The 16311-nt window shown below is 62.4% G+C and overlaps 3 protein-coding genes across 4 annotated transcripts; 1 reads left to right on the forward strand and 2 right to left on the reverse strand.

Moving 5' to 3' along the window:
- Positions 1–293: 293 nt before the first annotated feature.
- LOC104308582 (mucosa-associated lymphoid tissue lymphoma translocation protein 1-like) lies at positions 294–5612 on the reverse strand. Its single transcript, XM_054175166.1, is given in 17 exon segments — positions 294–561; positions 640–774; positions 871–1028; positions 1266–1412; positions 1487–1614; positions 2030–2104; positions 2388–2565; positions 2706–2909; positions 3141–3176; positions 3271–3318; positions 3446–3542; positions 3673–3786; positions 3788–3851; positions 4138–4295; positions 4408–4538; positions 5110–5276; positions 5476–5612. Coding segments are annotated over 17 exon segments (2232 nt in total). The 3' UTR covers positions 294–306.
- Positions 5613–7488: 1876 nt separating this feature from the next.
- On the reverse strand, positions 7489–8668 carry MRPL54 (mitochondrial ribosomal protein L54). Its single transcript, XM_054175207.1, has 3 exons — positions 8565–8668; positions 8041–8197; positions 7489–7728 (listed from the first exon to the last, which is right to left on the reverse strand). Exons 1-3 carry the CDS (start codon positions 8638–8640, stop codon positions 7596–7598), a joined length of 366 nt encoding a protein of 121 aa, XP_054031182.1. The 5' UTR covers positions 8641–8668; the 3' UTR covers positions 7489–7595.
- Positions 8669–8781: 113 nt separating this feature from the next.
- On the forward strand, positions 8782–15563 carry APBA3 (amyloid beta precursor protein binding family A member 3). Of its 2 annotated transcripts, XM_054175179.1 has the most exons (10): positions 8782–9905; positions 10299–10338; positions 10793–10938; positions 11092–11178; positions 11679–11837; positions 12188–12367; positions 12570–12782; positions 13218–13337; positions 14507–14647; positions 14758–15563. In XM_054175179.1, exons 1-10 carry the CDS (start codon positions 8805–8807, stop codon positions 14827–14829), a joined length of 2259 nt encoding a protein of 752 aa, XP_054031154.1. In that variant the 5' UTR covers positions 8782–8804; the 3' UTR covers positions 14830–15563. The 2 variants fall into 2 exon arrangements, with proteins under 2 accessions (XP_054031154.1, XP_054031155.1); XM_054175180.1 differs by lacking the exon at positions 12188–12367.
- Positions 15564–16311: the final 748 nt, after the last annotated feature.

Consider the following 16311-nt stretch of genomic DNA (forward strand, 5'->3'; position numbering starts at 1 on the left):
GGCTAGCACTGCCATGCCAGGGCATGTGAGGCTGGCAGTTCTGTGCCAGGAAACATGGGCCTGGTAATCTCTGTACCTGCAATGGCAATGCTGTATACATGGGGCAGCACTGAGCTGCAGTCCCCTGTGCCAAGGTCCCAGCCACGTCATGCACTAAGCCCAAAAACCCCTGGCACAAGCCAGGATGGAGCTCACCCCCTCCTGGTGCCCACCTCTGCACATGTCATCTTTGTCACATCCAGCCTCTGGGCCCCTGGCAGGATAGACTTGGGACTGAAGTGACAAGGTGGGGGCTGTGCTGTTCCTCTACAGGGTGTGGGAGCTGGGGACCTCAGGGGTCAGGTTCTCCTCGGGAGTGTTGACCCAGGAGCTACTTGTTACCCCCCAGCTGCCCAGGGGAGAGGTGGAGAGCGGGCTGCCAGGCGGCGATGAGGAGGCTGCCAGCTGCAGATTGAGCTTTGCGATGAGAGGCTTCCCCACATTCACCTTTTGCCTCTCCTCCATGAAGTCATCCATGCCATGGTAGCGATACTGCAGGCAGACGGTGAATGCCAGCTCCTGCTGCAAGGACAGCAGCAGCATGGGCAACGGTCCCGGGCTGTGGCCGCGCTGTGCCCCGCCACCCAGCGCAGCTCTTACCCGCAATTTCTGCAAGCCACAGAGCCGGCTGTAGAGGCAGCAGGAGGGGCATCCAAGGCTCCAGGTGGGTGCCAGAGGGCTGCCCACCTCCTCCGCATTCTCCTTGTTGGTGCACTTCAGGTCCACATCCAGCTCCTGCCACAGACAGCATCCAGCCATGAAAGCCACCATGAGCATCCCCACCCATTCCCTGGCATGGTCGGGGCACAGGCTGCAGCAACACTCTCCCACCTGGGGCATGTCTGTGAGCCTGGCCTCGCACCTGGCGATGTCCCTGGGGGTGGCCACCACACGAGTGTAGATGATGAGGATGTTGGAGAACTCTGCGGCGAAGCCAAGCTGCACGTGGACACCGCACTCGAAGCGCAGGTGCTGGCTCTGCGGCAGCACTGGGAGGGCACAGAGAGCACAGGGCTGGTGCTTGGGCTGGAGCTGCACCATGGGCTGGGATCACCCTGGCAGGAATGCCAACTTGATGCTTCTGACAGGCTGGCAACTCTGTGCTGGTGATTACTCTCCTCCAGTGTGGGAGAAACACAGCATGTGCTGCCTGCCACCTCCCCCTGTGACTCGGCACTGCCCCCTCACTGCCAGCTCTGGGCAGGGTGGCCATGCTGGACTCTCACCATGAGCCTTGGCCCACTGCAGGTTCCTGGCAGATGACTCATCCTGGCCCAGGGGCTGGATGGGGTCTGTCAGCGCTCGTCTCTCTGACAGGTTGCTGCGGAGCTCCAGTGCCTGACGGCCTCGCGTGATCTCCAGCGTGCCCATGTCTGCAGGGGGCACGGAGGGGTTGATGGGGGCTGCCAAGGGGGTCACTGTCCCTTGCTGCAGGATCCCTACTTACCCTCGGCCACTTTGTCCAGCAGCACTGTGATCTTCTCATCCTCCAGCAGCCAGCGCTTGAGGAAGGTGACAAAGATGCCATTGGAGAGCTCACCCTGGCTCAGCTCATAAGCTTCAGCATCTGCACACCTGTGGGGACAAGGCAGTGGTCGGCTCTGTCTTGGGCTCTGTCACTCCCCTGGGAACTGGGCTGCCCCACTGGGCTGACAGCCATGCAGAAGCCAAAGCCAGGCACCCACGACTCTACCTGCTCCCATCAACCATGCTGGGAGAGGTGGGAGCCACAGGCAAATGCCAAAAGCATCGTTAGCTGAAATGCCTGTGCCCCGGGAAGCTTCAAGGCTGCATCCCCACAGGAGCTGCTGAAAGCTGAGCAGTGCCATGGGCATCTCCCTGCCCTGTGAGGGACTGAGGGGGCTGCTGCTTGCCCAGCAGCACTGAGCACAGGGAGCAGAGGTGCGAAAATCTGAGAACTGGGCTGAGCCCCTGCCCTGAGGCAGCAATGCCCTCTGCCCATGCTGGGGGTGGCAGGGAGGACACCCACGTGGCGTAGCCGAAGACGATGTTGGCCGTGACCTGCAGCGCCTCCACCTGCGGGATGATGTCATCGTTGAGGTTCCTGCAAGAGAAGTGCCGCTGGGCAGAGCTTGGGACCTGCCACCCTCTCAGAACTCCCCACAAGGCACCCTGGGCTCTTCCCTGTGTCCCTCTGCCCACACGTTGTGGCTCCTGCTGGCTCAGCTGGGGCTGTGATGCTTTGGGGTATCCAAAGTCAGAGGGTATGGATGGGCCCTCAGGGATCTCTACTCTGCTGCCCCAGAAACCAGCACCCGTGGGCACCCCGGTGCCAGGACCTCCCGAAGTGGCAAGGAGTGCCCAGGTGGTGGCCAGGGCTGGGTCACCTCTTGCGGCACATGTCGAGCAGGAAGATGTTGAGGCTGGTGTGGCGCTGCTGCATGCTCTGCAGGACCTGCTGCACGCACAGGCAGTGGGCAGAGGTGTAGAAGCTGGGTGCGTCGATGGGCACCATGAAGCTGTTGCCAAAATTCTCATAACCGTGCCCGGCGTAGTAGAGCAGCCCTGGCAGGAGAGGTGGAGAGCAGCTGGCATCCCTTGACCTGCCAGTGCCTGCTTCTTGCCCAGCTGCTCTCCAAGACCCCAGCAGCACAACTGCCCCGGCTCCCGCTCCAGCTAGAGCTGCCTCAGCAGCTGCTGCACACCGTAGACTCCCTTGTCGAGGAGCAGGAGGAACTCGTTGACAGCCATCTGCATCTCCGCCTTGCGCAGGTCCAGCAGGGAGACCACCTTGAAGTCGAGCTGGCGGAGCAGGGCGCTGAGGGCATGCACGTCCACCATGGGGGCCCGCAGCTGCTTGTGGTGCAGGTAGTGCATGTTGCCAATCAGCAGGGCCACTTTGTCGGTGGCTGCAGGGGCAGGAGTGGGAGGCGCTGAGGACAGAGCCAGACACTCCTGCTGTCGCCGCTACCTTCATCCCACGGAGCATCCCCCAGTATCCCTGGGTACTGAGGTGCCCTGTGGCATCCCTGCCTCTCTGGCTCACTCTCCCTGGTGTGCTGCACCCGAAGCACCAGTGGTGACACTAGGGACGGTCACAGCCTCAGAGGACCACCAACCCCTGCTGGGCAGGCTCTTACCATACAGCTGGCCAGGGCTGCTGCACTCTGGGGAGCCTGGAAAGAGAGGGACACCTCCCTGCAGCTCCACGGCGTCTGGGAAGCACAGCAGGCAGAGCAGCAGGGACTTGCCTGCTCTGCCACCACCTACCTCCATCCCCCTCCTGCCAGGAGCCTCCAGAGGCGAAGAGCCGTGGGCCTGCAGCAAAGGGGTCAGAGAGCCCCATGAGCCCCCCAGCATGGGCTGCTGCCCCCTACAACCAGCGGGCAGGCAAGGGAGGACCACAAGGGGTGGTGAGCCATGGAGGTTTGTGCAGGGCCCTCACCAATCTCCACATCCACTTCTCGGCTCCACACCTCGTGGAAGAGGTTGAACACACGGCAGGAGTAGCTGCCCCTCTCAGCTGTTGTCACCAGCTTCACCTGCCAGGGGGACACAGCAGGCATCTGGGATGGCATACTGTACCATGTCATGCCAAACCATGCCATGCCAACCCATGCCATGCCAAGCCATGCCATGCCGTGCCACACCATGCTGAGGGGCCCACTGTACCTGGAGCCGGGGTGCCTGTGCACCCTCCACGGGGCACCGGTTCCTGAACCACTGGTACTGGGGGGGTGGGTTGCCAATGGCTCTGCACTCCAGTGCCAGTGTGTCCCCTTCAGCCAGGTGGCACGGTTGAGGCTGACGCAGGATCTGCAGCCCTGCCATGGTGGGGCAGTAACCACTGGCTGGGGAGGGGACAGAGCAGCAAATTCAACACCCAGCCACAGCAGGACTCCACAGAGCTGCTCCCAGGCCCCAGCTCCCTCCCTTACAGGCCCTGGCACCCACAGGTTGCACAAGACAGGAGGACACAGAGCATTCATCTCCTCCTTGAGCACTGTTACCCCAGCAAGCCCTTGTGGCTGAGCCAGGGCACAAGAAGCCAAGTGATGCCCTATGGGACCCACACCAGTCCCAAGAGGGCAAGCAGTGCCCCACTGGTGCCAGCCCAGGGATGCCAGCCTTTGGGACCCACCTGACATAGGGCTGATGCTCTTATCCACCTGGATGTGGGCCCACCTGGAGAAGGCAAAGGTGGCCCCACAGCTCACCCTGCAGATGTACCACTCAGGCTGGCCCAGCAGCGTGGCTGTGTCAATCACCAGCTCTGGGGCTGTGGCTCCAGGCACCTACAAGATGGGAGAGGGCCATGGAATTGAGGGCTCCTTCCCACCCATCTGGGTGCCCTTGCCATAGACAGGGTCCTGGGGCCCTGCTTGATGTGGCACAGCAGAACCTCACCTCCTGCTTCCCACAGAACCACTGGTACACGAGCCCGGGTGGGCCGCTTGCCCAGCAGGTCAGGGACACCCGTGTCCCCTCTGTCACCACCTGTGACTCTGGCTGCACTGTGATGTGGATCATGTCCTGGACTGTGGGAGAGGAGAGGTCAGCCTGGACTGGCTGAGACCCCTGCTTCGCACCATCCATCACATCCAATCCCATCATGCGCTATCCCATGCCTGCCCACTACAGCCTGTCCTCTCCCATGCCATGCCATGCCATGCCATGCCATGCCATGCCATGCCATCTCTCTGTCCCAACCTTCCCAACCATCCTACCTTGTACCACTCTGTGCCATCCCACCCCATCTTGTACTGGTCCCTCTCATCCAACCCCACTCTGCTCATCTCCATCCCATCTTGTCCTGCCCCATCCCACCTTACCTTATTCCATGCTGTCTTGTCCCACTGCAACCTGTCCAAGCCTGTTCTGTCTCATCTCATCTGGCTCACCCTGTTCCATCACATCCCACTAACCACCTCCCATCACACCACCTCCTATCCTACCTCAGTGTACTGCATCCATCACATCCCCTCTTGCCTAGGGCTCTGCTGCCAGCAGGAAGAGCTGCTCCTCATCTGCCCCTGCTTTCTTTATGCTGAGCTGATGTCCCTCCCTGTCCCTCTCCAAGCCTAATGGGACCTTGCTGTTCATCCCTACCAGCACTGCTGAGGACCTGGCAGGCCTGTGTGTGCCCCATCCTCTCCAGGCAGCCCAGCAGGTACTTGAGGCTGCAGTCACGCTCGGCCAGGAGCTGCAGGAGGCACTGGGTGGGGCTGCCCTGGGGCTCCAGCACTTTCAGCGAGCACATCTCCAGCTCCTCCGCACTGCAAGACACCCCAAGTGCCCCCAGGGAGGATGGGGACCCCTGCCAGGAGACTTGGCAGTGCCCCCAGCTTGGGCTGAGTCCACCATGGGGTGGCTGGGGACACACACCTCTGGCTCAGCCCATGGTGGGGCTGTGCTCACATGCATTTAGTCACCCAGTTGGAGGCAGCCCCCTCAAGAGATGCCCCCCAGCCCTACCTGCACTTGAAGCGTTTCTCTAGCCCGGCCGTCTCGGCCAGCCGGCGCCAGCCCCGCCCAGCGTTATCCAGCAGCTCGCAGAGCCGAGCCACCACCTCCTCACTCAGCGAGTTGAGGGGCATGCCCCAGTCCCCCATCCTGTCCAAGCCCTGCCTGGGGACATGGAGGGGACAAGCTGTCAGCGGGTGACAGGTGCCTGTGCCCCACAGGACACTGGCAGGTGCTGCTGTGGCTCTGTGCAGGATGGCACTGGAGAGCCACCGGTGTTAGCTCACCAGCATTGGGACACCCCCCCGCAGGAGCCCGGCAGCGGTTTGGCCTCCCAGGGCAAGAGCTGGGACCTGACCACCGGCAGCCAGCCACAAGCCCCCCCAGCGCCTGCAGGACAAGAGCTGTGACAGCAGCATGGGGAACCTCTCTTGCTCCCTGGCCTTGGGCAAGCAACACCAGCCTGGAGCTCAGACACTATGGGGTCCAAGGAACTGGAAAGGGGGAATGCTCCCTGTCCCCATTCCCATCCTTCTGGGGGACACAGAGAACAGGACCTGTCATGGAAGGCTGTCTGGGGGGCTCTATCCTGGCAGAGAGCCCAGTGGGACAGCAGCAGCCGCCCTGGCTCTGGAGCCGGTGTGAGCCCTACTGAGCCACGAGGAGCCCACATGGTGCTCAGGGGAGGGTACATGGGGGTGCTGGGCATGGGACCCGCCTCAGCTTCCCCTGGCCCTGCCAAACCTTTGGCAGTGAGGGGAGAGTGGCATGAAATACCCCAGAGTGGGGTCAGCACCCAGGGATAGGCTCCCTTCTCCCCTCAGGTTCATCCCCAGCAACCCACCCTGGATTGGTGTTCAGCCCCAGGACCAACCCATTCGTGGGGGCTGGGCGACACTCACCCGAGCAGGGGGCTCGGAGACAGAGGACAGGGACTCAGGTGCTCCCTCTGCCCACCTGCTGCTGGATTTGGGGGTCTAAACGTGCTGGGGGTTGGCAAAGGGAGGGCAAACTGCAGGATGGGCATGGTGGGGACACGGCACTCACCACTGGATGCGTCCCGGCCTAAGCCCTGTCAGCTCCGAGGTGCACAGTGAGCTCCACGCAGAGGAAATGAGGGTTCAGCCCAGGATCTCCCCCAGCACCCCCGCCCCAGCACACCACTTCTGCTTCCCTCCACTGCTTCCTGTGTCGCAGCAGGCGGGCCCTGCAGCTGCCAAACCAGACACCCTGCAGCTCCCTGGGGCACAGCCCCCCAGCCCTGCCACAGTGTGAGGCACTGGGGATGCTGCTGTGGCTCCACTGCACCTTCCTCACTGCAGGAGTGCTGCATGGGTGGCTGCTGTGTCCTCAAAACCTAACTCAGGGCCAGGCAGGAGCTGCAGGGCAGTGAGCCCAGGACTGAGAACCAGCAACCTGAGGGCACATCTCAGCCAGGGGAGCAGAATGGGAGGCCCAGGGGAAGCTGCAGAGCTCAGCCAGGCTGGAGCCAGCTGAGGAGAGATGGGGCTGGGGCAGTGATGTCCCTGTAGTGTGAGGGAGCCTTCACCACAGCCCAGCCACACTGGGTCCATACCCTGCTGCCGGAGAAGGAACAAGCTTGTGGCAGTGCTGCCAACACGATAGGCTGCTATGTCCCCCCCTTAATCACCTGCTGCCCCAACAGCACTGTCAGAGCCTAGTCCCAGTCCACCTGCTCCCCCAGCTTCTCAGCCCTCAAAGCCCCCTGCAGGGGACCCAGTCAGTAGAGTCATTCCTCACCCCAAACCCACCACATGCCCTGCCTGCTGTGGGGTCCTTAAGCCCCAGCTGCCACAGTTGCAGGCTGTGACAGAGCAAGGAGCAGGACCCATTTGGTGGCACAGGCTCCCTCTACAAACATAACACTGAGCTTCTATTTAAGCAAATACACCAAGATTCTGTGTGCTGTGTTGCCTCACAAGCCCCTGGCACAAGGGGTGACCCACACCAAGCTTGCCGAGGGCCTGGGTCTGTCATAGCCTCTGCAACAGGTATCAGGTTCACCAGAGATTTATTTGTTCACAGAAAGAAGAGATCAAAAGCAGGAGCTGGGCCCAGCACCACCCATACTGGCACACAGGGCAGCCCCCGTGCCCCAGGCTCTGCAGTGCCTACAGCTTCTTGCCCTTCTTCAGCCTGTTGCGGTGCCATGTGTTGTACTTCCGCAGGCGCCTCCAATACTCGATTGAGTCAGGGTCCAGCTCCTCCAGCTTCTTAGGGGGCCCAAGGTGGATCTTAAAGAGCCTGAGGGTGAATACAGAGAGGATATGAAGCTGTGGCAGGGAGTGTAAAGGCACAAGCATGGCACAGAGCGATGGAGGTGTGACAAGACATGCAGAGGCCTCATCAACCACATCCACAGCACAGCCTGCTCTCTTCTCCTGGCCCTTGGGGAAGGTCTCTGGGCTGCAGAGCAGCAGTTTCCTCCTCCCAGAACAGTCTCTCCTACACTCATCTGTGTAGGACGTTCTGGGATGGCAGCTCCGTAGGAATGTGCACCCCGGGAGGGTACAACACCTCTTCTGCACACAGCAAGGGGAGCTGGGCACCACCTACCAGTCAGGGTACTCGGAGTCAGGCTTCAGAGCCACCTCTGGGCCCTCCTTGAAGTAATTGACTCCCATGGCATAGGTGGTGAGCATGGCAGGGTCTGTGCACACCTCTGGCCCCTTCAGTGCCTCCTTTGCCACGCTCTTGCCCTTGGACTTCAGAGCTGCAGAGCCAAGGGCATAGTTAAGACAGGGCATGGTCAGGACAGGGCATAGTCAGGACAGGGCATGTGAAGAGGGGGACAGAGATGCATGCGGGGGAATGACAAGGACTGAGCGCAGGGGACGAGGCCACGGCCGCCGCGACGAGCAGCAACAGCAACGAGGACGGGGCAGAGGAACGGGGCAGGGGGTGGGAGGCACAGGGTGGCGCAGGGCATGCGGACGGGAGCTGAGGGAGAGGTCGGCAAGCAGGGCAGAGGAGGTCCCGGGAGGAGGAGACAGCGCTGCAGCCGCGACGCTCCGGGGGCCCGGGGCGCAGTGGGACACAGGGCCACGGGCCGTGCAGGGACACCGGCAGGCGAGGCTCACCAGGCTTCTTGGCGTAGCCGCGGGCCGGGCCGGGCAGCAGCGGCCGCAGCGCCCGCAGCAGCAGCCGGGCAGCCATGCTGCGGCGCCACGGGGCCGGGGCCGGGGCCAGCGCCGCGCATGCGCCGCCGGCAGCGCCCGGAAGGGCAGCAGGAAGCTCCGGGTCAGGCCCCAGAGCAGAGAGCCGCAGCCCCGCCGGGCTCCCCGCAGCCGAGCGTCCCGCTCCCCGCCCGGAGCGACGCCATGGAGACCTGCATGGACTTCCAGGCGGCTGCGCCCTCCGCCCCGGAGCCGCCGGCTATGGACACGGAGGAGGCGGCGGTGCGGCCTGGCGCCCCCGAGCTCCGTGTGGGTGGGGGGCAGCCAGACGGGCCCCCCTTCAGCACCCTGCTCACTGACTGCGGCTCCAGGCAGGACCTCTCTGTCCCTGAGGGTCAGCGGAGGGGTCCGGGGCCCATCTCGGGCCCTGCTGCAGGCTCTGACCTCAAAGGAGGGGGAGGTGGAGAAGAACAAACTGAGCGTGGCCGGAGCTCGGGAAGAGAGCTGGAAGAGCAGGCAGTGACCACGGGGCTGCAGGGCGCTGCCGACTGGAAACCCAGCGGCAGGACTACCGCTCAGGACACAGGACACCTCCGGGCTCCCGGCAGTGCTGACCCGACAGGCATGGAACTGGACGAGGCTCCCTCCAGCACTTTCCCCGGCAGGGCTGAGTGGGCAGAAGGTGCCGAGGATGAACCCTCGGAGATCCAGGGCCTGCTGGCGCAGCTAGAGACCCTCGACTCCAACCTCTCCGACCGCTCTCCCCGCTCGGAACGGGGCCTGCCGCTCTCCTGCGGCGCTGGCTCAGCCTCTCCCGCGGGCGAGCAGCCCCGGCGCGGCGGGCAGTGCCAGGGCCAGTGCGGGCCCTGCCTGCTGCATGTGGCTATGGGGCGGGGGCTGGAGACGCGGCCCTGCTGCCTGCCCTCCGCCTGCGCCCGGCCCTGCCACGGCCTGCTCTTTGCCGAGGCTGACCGGGAGGACCTGCTGAGCCTCCTGCGCTATGAGGGGGGACTGCCTGAGGCCGGTGCTGAGACACCTTTGGCCCGTTCCAATATCCTGACCGGGACCGATCTGGAGATGTTGCAGGCTCAGGAGGAAATGGCTGCTGTGGAGAAGCCTGACGGGCTGCAGAGGGCAGAGAGCTCGGAGGAAGGCCCTTCTGGTGGCTGGTATTATGGAGAAGGGCTCTGCGAGGTCGACTCCACCTATGAGAGCAATCAGGAAGGTTCCCCAGAGCCAGGCTGGGTGGCCCTGCCTCTTGCTTCAGCCCCAGAGGCAGAGCAGCCAGCGCAAAGCAGTGTGACTGTGAGTGCAAAGTGCTGTGGTTTGGTGCTGTGGCAGTGAGCCAGGAGATGCCCTTTGGCTTTGCTCCCTCGTGGGGTTTTGGGTGGGGGGAGAGAGGAGCCAGAGATGTCTTTTTCTTGGGTCTTACAGGGCCTCATGCAGCCAGGGTGCCTAGGCAAGACCCTCAGTACTGGCTTTGGCTTCTGCTGCCCTGAATGCAGGGACATAACTTTTGTGGCTGTGTGATCTGTGCATGCCCCAAGGAAGAGGCTGGTGGGTCCAAACAGCCCCCCAGCCTCAGGGATGTTGTGCCCTTCACTGTCCTGGTGCTCCAGGGGCAGCATGGCCACGGGGCTGGCAGGCTGAATCCCTGGGAACTGAACCAGAGCCTCACCTGCTGTCATTGCTTTGCAGAACAGGGAATCATCATCTTCCTGTGTGGCCTTTAAAGAGGGTGAGTTGGTTCTATGCTCCAGCAGCAAAAGCACCCAGGAGTCCTGACTCACCCCCTCCTCCAACCCCAAATGTTGGCTGGCCAGGGGTCCCAGCCAGGGTGGGGAGCACCTGGCTCTGTGCTCACACAAGGTGGGAACGTGGCTGTAAGCTTTGGGTGGCTCTTGCAATCCCAGCTTCTCCTTTGCTGAACAAAGAGGGGTGCTTCAGGGATTGTGGAGGGGGAATGCACTGACCTGGGAATGGAAACAGAGGAATGCCAGGGTGTGCCTGAGGGAAAGGGGAAGCAGCCCCAGGGCCAGATTTGTTTCTCTGGTGATGCCAGGAGCCCATCTCCTGAGCACTGCTCTGATTTGCTGTGTACAGGAAACCAGCTAAAGGGCAGTAGGAGTTGGTGCCCCTGGTTTCCAGAGGTGGGGGAACCAGCCCCTGCTTAGTCCCTCCTGCTGCCTCAGTTCCAGGCCCTTGTGACCCAGAGGAGCTGCTGGATGGTGTCATTTTTGGGGCCAAGTACCTGGGCTCCACACAGCTGGTATCGGAGAGGAACCCCCCAGCCAGCGTCCGCATGGCACAGGCCCAGGAGGCGGTGGACAGGATCAAGGTGCAGGAGGGTAGGGGGCCACCACTGCCACCAGCCTGGCCGTGCTGGGGCAGCACTCAGGACCTGCAGGGGAACCTCCTGGCTGTGGGGCAAGGACCCAGAGGAGGAGTCCCAGCAGCAGCAGTGACCTCTCCTGGACGCTTGTTTCTGCAGGCACCAGAGGGAGAGTCGCAGCCCATGACGGAGGTGGATCTGTTTGTCTCCACGCAGAGAATCAAGGTGCTCACGGCTGACACACAGGTGAGCAGGGACTGGGGGCAGCCACACAGTTTTGGGGCTGCTGAAACCTTGCCTTTAGGCCCACACCAAGTCGTGGTGCCAAGAATAGTCTGTGGGTGAAGACAAGCACCTGGGAGGAGACCTTTCACCCTGCAGCCGCCCCACCTGTGTCATGTTCCGAGTGGGGCTGCATGAGGCTTCTCCTGCAGACTCTGCCAGGTGGGAGCTGCTGGGTTCCCAGACCATGCTCTCTAGCTCCTTGCCTCAGGATTAGTTCTGCTTTACAGTAAGAGGGTAGAGCTGCCTTGAGCACCAGCAGCACCCAGAGGCGTGGGTGAATCCTTGACTGAAACTGCCATTTGTGCCTTTTAGCACAGGCGCAGTATGTGCCAGGCGTTCCCTGGCACTGTGGCATTTGAGCACAAACTGCTGGTGACACCACTTGCCTGGCTCACAGGCTGCCCATGGGTTCCATCAGGCTGGAGAGGGCTGAAGATCTCTGCTGGTATTGCTCTTGCCAGGAGGCCATGATGGATCACTCCCTGCAGACCATCTCCTACATCGCTGACATCGGCTCGCTCGTGGTGCTCATGGCGCGGCGGAAGCTGCCTCAGCGCTCGGAGGGGGCGGAGGAGAAGCGACTCTACAAGCTGCTCTGCCATGTCTTCCACTCAGCTGATGTGAGCCCCCTGGCAGGGCAGGGGGTGTGGGGGTCTTGGGCCCTGTCCCGCTGTGATGAGCAGCTCCTCTGGGTGCTCTGGCTGACTGTGCTGGGGGCTCCCGGTGAGTACATGGAGCAGAAAGAAGCCCAGCATGGGTATGTCTGCAGTGTAGAGGGGCCCAGCAAGAAAAGGCAGGAGGAGTGGCACCATAGAGAGGCTCATTCAGGCACAGAGGGAGCCAGGGTGCCCCAGAGCTCCCAGGGCACAGTGCCTGTGCTGGGCATGGCAGGGTGCCAGCAGCTGTTGGCTGCAATTTGGCCATGCTGTCGGCTCTGAGCCATGGGCATGAGCAACCTCTCTTTCTCCAGGCCCAGGTCATTGCTCAGGCCATTGGGCAGGCATTTGGTGTGGCCTACCAGCGCTTCCTGGAGGCCAACAGCATCGACCCCAGCGAGCTGAGCCCTCGCCAGTACAGCTGTGCCCTCAAAGACCAGGAGCAGTACAATGCGGAACTGACTCACTTCTCCCGGCAGGAGAACTGCAAGGATGTAAGAGCTGCTTTGGAGGAGCAGGGACAGTGTGGGTTGGATGCTGGCACCTCTCTGTCATCACCATGGCTCCCTAAGCAGCTGAGATGCTCCCTAAAGCTCTGGGCCCCATGCCAGCTGGCTGTGGGCCCAGGACACTGTGCTGTGGGGCTGGGACATGTGCCCTATAACTGGTGACCATAACCCATCTGTGCCCTTCTAGGTCTGCATCCAGAAGCAGAAGGGAGAGATCCTGGGCATTGCCATCGTGGAGTCGGGCTGGGGCTCCATCCTGCCCACCGTGGTCATTGCCAACCTGATGCACAGGGGCCCTGCAGAGAGGTCAGGCGAGCTGAGCATCGGGGACCGCCTCATGTCCGTCAATGGGATGAGCCTGGTGGGGCTGCCCCTCACCACCTGCCAGAGCATCATCCGGGTGAGCGGGGGCTGCACAGGGTTGCCTCCTGCCTCTACCCTGCCAGGAGAGCAAGGGCTGGCAGAGTGGGACCAGCCTGAACATGTCTGGGAGTGTCTGTAATGCTGGGGGCCCTGATGCTGCTGGTTCGGTGGCAGATGTATGATAGGAGGCTGTGGGGCAGGAGGAGGCAAAGCTATAGTGTGGGCTGTGACAGGCCCTGCTCTGGTGCTTGCAAGGAAGGGATGTGACAAGCAGAAAGTGTGGCCTCAGGGGCAGTCTGAGGACTGGATTTGTAAGTTCTGAGCATGGCAGTATCCCCGTGTTTGTCTCAGTTTCCCCATTGAAAGCAGGTTAGTAATCCTCAGCCCTGCTGTGAGCACCATGGTTGTATCACCTCTCTTTACAAGCCAAAGAGCTCTCCGAAGTCTGACAGAGCCACATCCCATCTTCCAGGAGCTGAAGCACCAGACTGAGGTGGTGCTGAACATTGTGCACTGCCCCCCTGTCACCACAGCAGTCATCCGGCGCCCTGACTCCAAGTACCAGCTGGGCTTCTGTGTGGAGAATGGCGTGGTGAGTGCCCCCTGAGCTGAGGGCTCAGCCCCCATGGGTGTGGTGAGTGCCCCCTGAGCTGAGGGCTCAGCCCCCAAGGGCGTGGTGAGTGCCCCCTGAGCTGAGGGCTCAGCCCCCATGGGTGTGGTGAGTGCCCCCTGAGCTGAGGGCTCAGCCCCCAAGGGCGTGGTGAGTGCCCCCTGAGCTGAGGGCTCAGCCCCCATGGGCGTGGTGAGTGCCCCCTGAGCTGAGGGCTCAGCCCCCATGGGCGTGGTGAGTGCCCCCTGAGCTGAGGGCTCAGCCCCCAAGGGCGTGGTGAGTGCCCCCTGAGCTGAGGGCTCAGCCCCCATGGGCGTGGTGAGTGCCCCCTGAGCTGAGGGCTCAGCCCCCATGGGCGTGGTGAGTGCCCCCTGAGCTGAGGGCTCAGCCCCCATGGGCGTGGTGAGTGCCCCCTGAGCTGAGGGCTCAGCCCCCATGGGCATGGTGAGTGCCCCCCGAGCTGAGGGCTCAGCCACCATCTGCTAGAGGGGCAGGGCTCCAGCTGTGTCCCCACAGAGGAGCTGACAGCTCCAGCACTCCCTGTGCCTGCCAGGGCTAAGGTTTCCCAGGGCTCTGCTGTGCCGCTGCAGAAGGCTCTTCCTCGCTCTCCTGCAGCACCAGCAGCTGGCTCTGTCTCTCTGGTGCTCTTCAGCTGTTTGCTTTTTGGGTGGTAGCTTTCTTGATGTGACCTTCACACATTTGTTGCTGTCCCCAGTGCCCCACCCACTCCCTGCTGTGAGCTCCACAGGGGCTGCATGGGGAAGGGCAGAGAAACACTTCAGGACCAGTTGCTGGGGTGGCTGGGCGGGGGGTGGGCACAGCTGCATCATGCTCCCAGCAGTGCTCCCAGTCACTGGAGATGGCTACCCCCAGGCACGTGGGAGCTGCCCCTGGGGAGAAGCTCTGTCTGCAGCTCAGGTTTGATGGGAACACAAGGGTTGGGTGGGGGGAGCTGAGCTCTCCCTCAGTCAGGGAACTGCCAAAGGCTATCCCTGGCCTTGCTGCACACACCTGGGCTGGAGGGGACAGCAGCCACGGCCTGGGCACTCGCTGGGAGCCTGCACAGATGTGTGGGGGTTTGGTGTGGTGGCTGTGCACGGCCCTGGGCTGTGGGCACAGCTCTGCTCTTAGCAGTGCTCCCTGCTCCCCAGATCTGCAGCCTGATGCGTGGGGGCATCGCGGAGAGAGGTGGCATCCGCGTGGGGCACCGCATCATCGAGATCAACGGGCAGAGCGTGGTGGCAACGCCGCACGAGAAGATCATCCAGATCCTGACGCAGGCAGTCAGCGAGGTGAGCCTGGCCTGGGCTGCCTGACAGCTGCACACGGAGCAGGCTGGCCTCAGGTCTGCACCAGTAGCCCCAGGCTGTGTCTCCTAGCTGATCTCTGCATCTCTGCCTAGGTGCACATCAAGACCATGCCAGCCTCCACCTACCGCCTGCTGACCGGCCAGGAGCAGCCTCTCTTCCTCTGAGCCACCTGCACTGCCTGGCTCTCACCACCTGTGCCTGGGGCCACGACAGGCTCTGTCTCCTGCCCCAGCACCCTCATCAGAACCCTCTGGTCCTCAGAAAGGGCCTAATCCTGCACCTCTTTGTTTTTGCTCAGGACACAATGGGGAACTCAGGACCTGACAGCCAGCTTGAGCAGTGTCAGGTCTTACAGTGCCATGAATTGGGCACCTCCACCCCCTCTGTTCACCCTTTCCTGCTGCCTCACAGGGTCCCTCACCTTGGCCTAGTTCAGGCAGGAGAGGGAAGCCCATCCATCACCACAGACTGAAAACACTCACCAATGGTGCCTTTCCCTGGGGGGGATGGTGCTGGAAACACAGCACCAGGGCTTGCTCTACCGTGGCCCCAGAGCAGCAGTGTCCCTGCACACCAGTGTGTGGGTGCACACTGACACCCCAAGAGAAGATCCAGCAACTCCCAGACTCGGCCTTCAAGGCAGCAGCAGCCCTGGCAGCCACTCCTCCTCTCTGGCTTTGCCAGAGGCTTGTCACGGGTGCAAATAAATTCCCTGTTAGGCCTTTTGCACTAAGCTGGGGAACCAGCCTTGCTTTTCTCTGGTTCTGCCTTTAATTGCTCTGCATACACAGCCTGGCCCCAGCCCAACAGGGCACTGCAGCCCTTGGGGCTGTCCCTGGGCACAGCAGAAGGGAATGCAGCACGGCCCAGCCCCACGTCCTGGGGAGCCTGGGATGGTGAGCCCCAAAGCCCAGGCCCATAGATGGGTCTCTGGGCCCCTGCAGCCAGGGCAGTGCTGAACTGATTTTGTGTGCTTGATGTAAAAATAAAAGTATGGGGGAACATGAGCGCCCTGCTTGTGCTGCAGCAGTAGAGGCTCAGTTCTGGGGCAGACAGGCTGGGCCTGCTGTGGTGCCAGCTGCTGGCACAACCCAAAGCCTGATCCCTGCACTGATGCCTCTTGGGGCAGGCAGGATGTGTGGCCATGGCAATGCCTGCATCCCAGCAAGGCCACCCTGCTGTGTGACCCTTCCCTGCATGCTGCCACCCAGCATACACAGACAGCCCATTCTGATCCAGATACCCCTTTTATTCTCTGCCAGCCCTTACCCTCCTGCCAGGTGATGGGTACAGGAGCCTGGCTGCCAGGTGCTGTGTGGCACTGCCTGCACTGTCACATGGCACTGCTGGGACAGGCCAGTGGTGCTGCTACACATCTGTGGCTGGGCCCCACTCGTAGCCTTCATCCTCCTCAGAGTCATCCCTGGCCCGTGTGAACCGCTTCCTCACTGCCTCATGCTCATATGCCCTGGGGGAGGAGAAGCTGCAGTGATGCCTCTGCCACCCAGTCAGGACAGGTGGCAAGGGCAGGCCACACAGAACCAGCACTGAGGGCACTGCAGGCCCCTTGCCAGCCCATGCCAGGCTGCCTTGGCCTCCTGGCTGCCCTGCTGTGGGGGTACCTGATGCTGTCATAGCGCTGGGCC

The sequence above is a fragment of the Dryobates pubescens genome, chromosome 31 (assembly GCF_014839835.1).
Source record: "Dryobates pubescens isolate bDryPub1 chromosome 31, bDryPub1.pri, whole genome shotgun sequence".
In the NCBI taxonomy this organism is placed as follows: Eukaryota; Metazoa; Chordata; class Aves; order Piciformes; family Picidae; genus Dryobates; species Dryobates pubescens.

Bases quoted from the DNA above. Each gene is read 5' to 3' on its own strand.
- APBA3 (XM_054175179.1), top strand. From the start codon at position 8,805: ATGGAGACCTGCATGGACTTCCAGGCGGCTGCGCCCTCCGCCCCGGAG. The intron at 10,339-10,792 runs GTGAGTTGGTTC...CTGCTGCCTCAG, and splicing joins CTGTGTGGCCTTTAAAGAGG to TTCCAGGCCCTTGTGACCCA. The intron at 14,648-14,757 runs GTGAGCCTGGCC...ATCTCTGCCTAG, and splicing joins TGACGCAGGCAGTCAGCGAG to GTGCACATCAAGACCATGCC.
- MRPL54 (XM_054175207.1), bottom strand. From the start codon at position 8,640: ATGGCTGCCCGGCTGCTGCTGCGGGCGCTGCGGCCGCTGCTGCCCGGC. The intron at 8,198-8,564 runs GTGAGCCTCGCC...TTGGCTCTGCAG, and splicing joins CGGCTACGCCAAGAAGCCTG to CTCTGAAGTCCAAGGGCAAG. The intron at 7,729-8,040 runs GTAGGTGGTGCC...ATTCACCCTCAG, and splicing joins GACTCCGAGTACCCTGACTG to GCTCTTTAAGATCCACCTTG.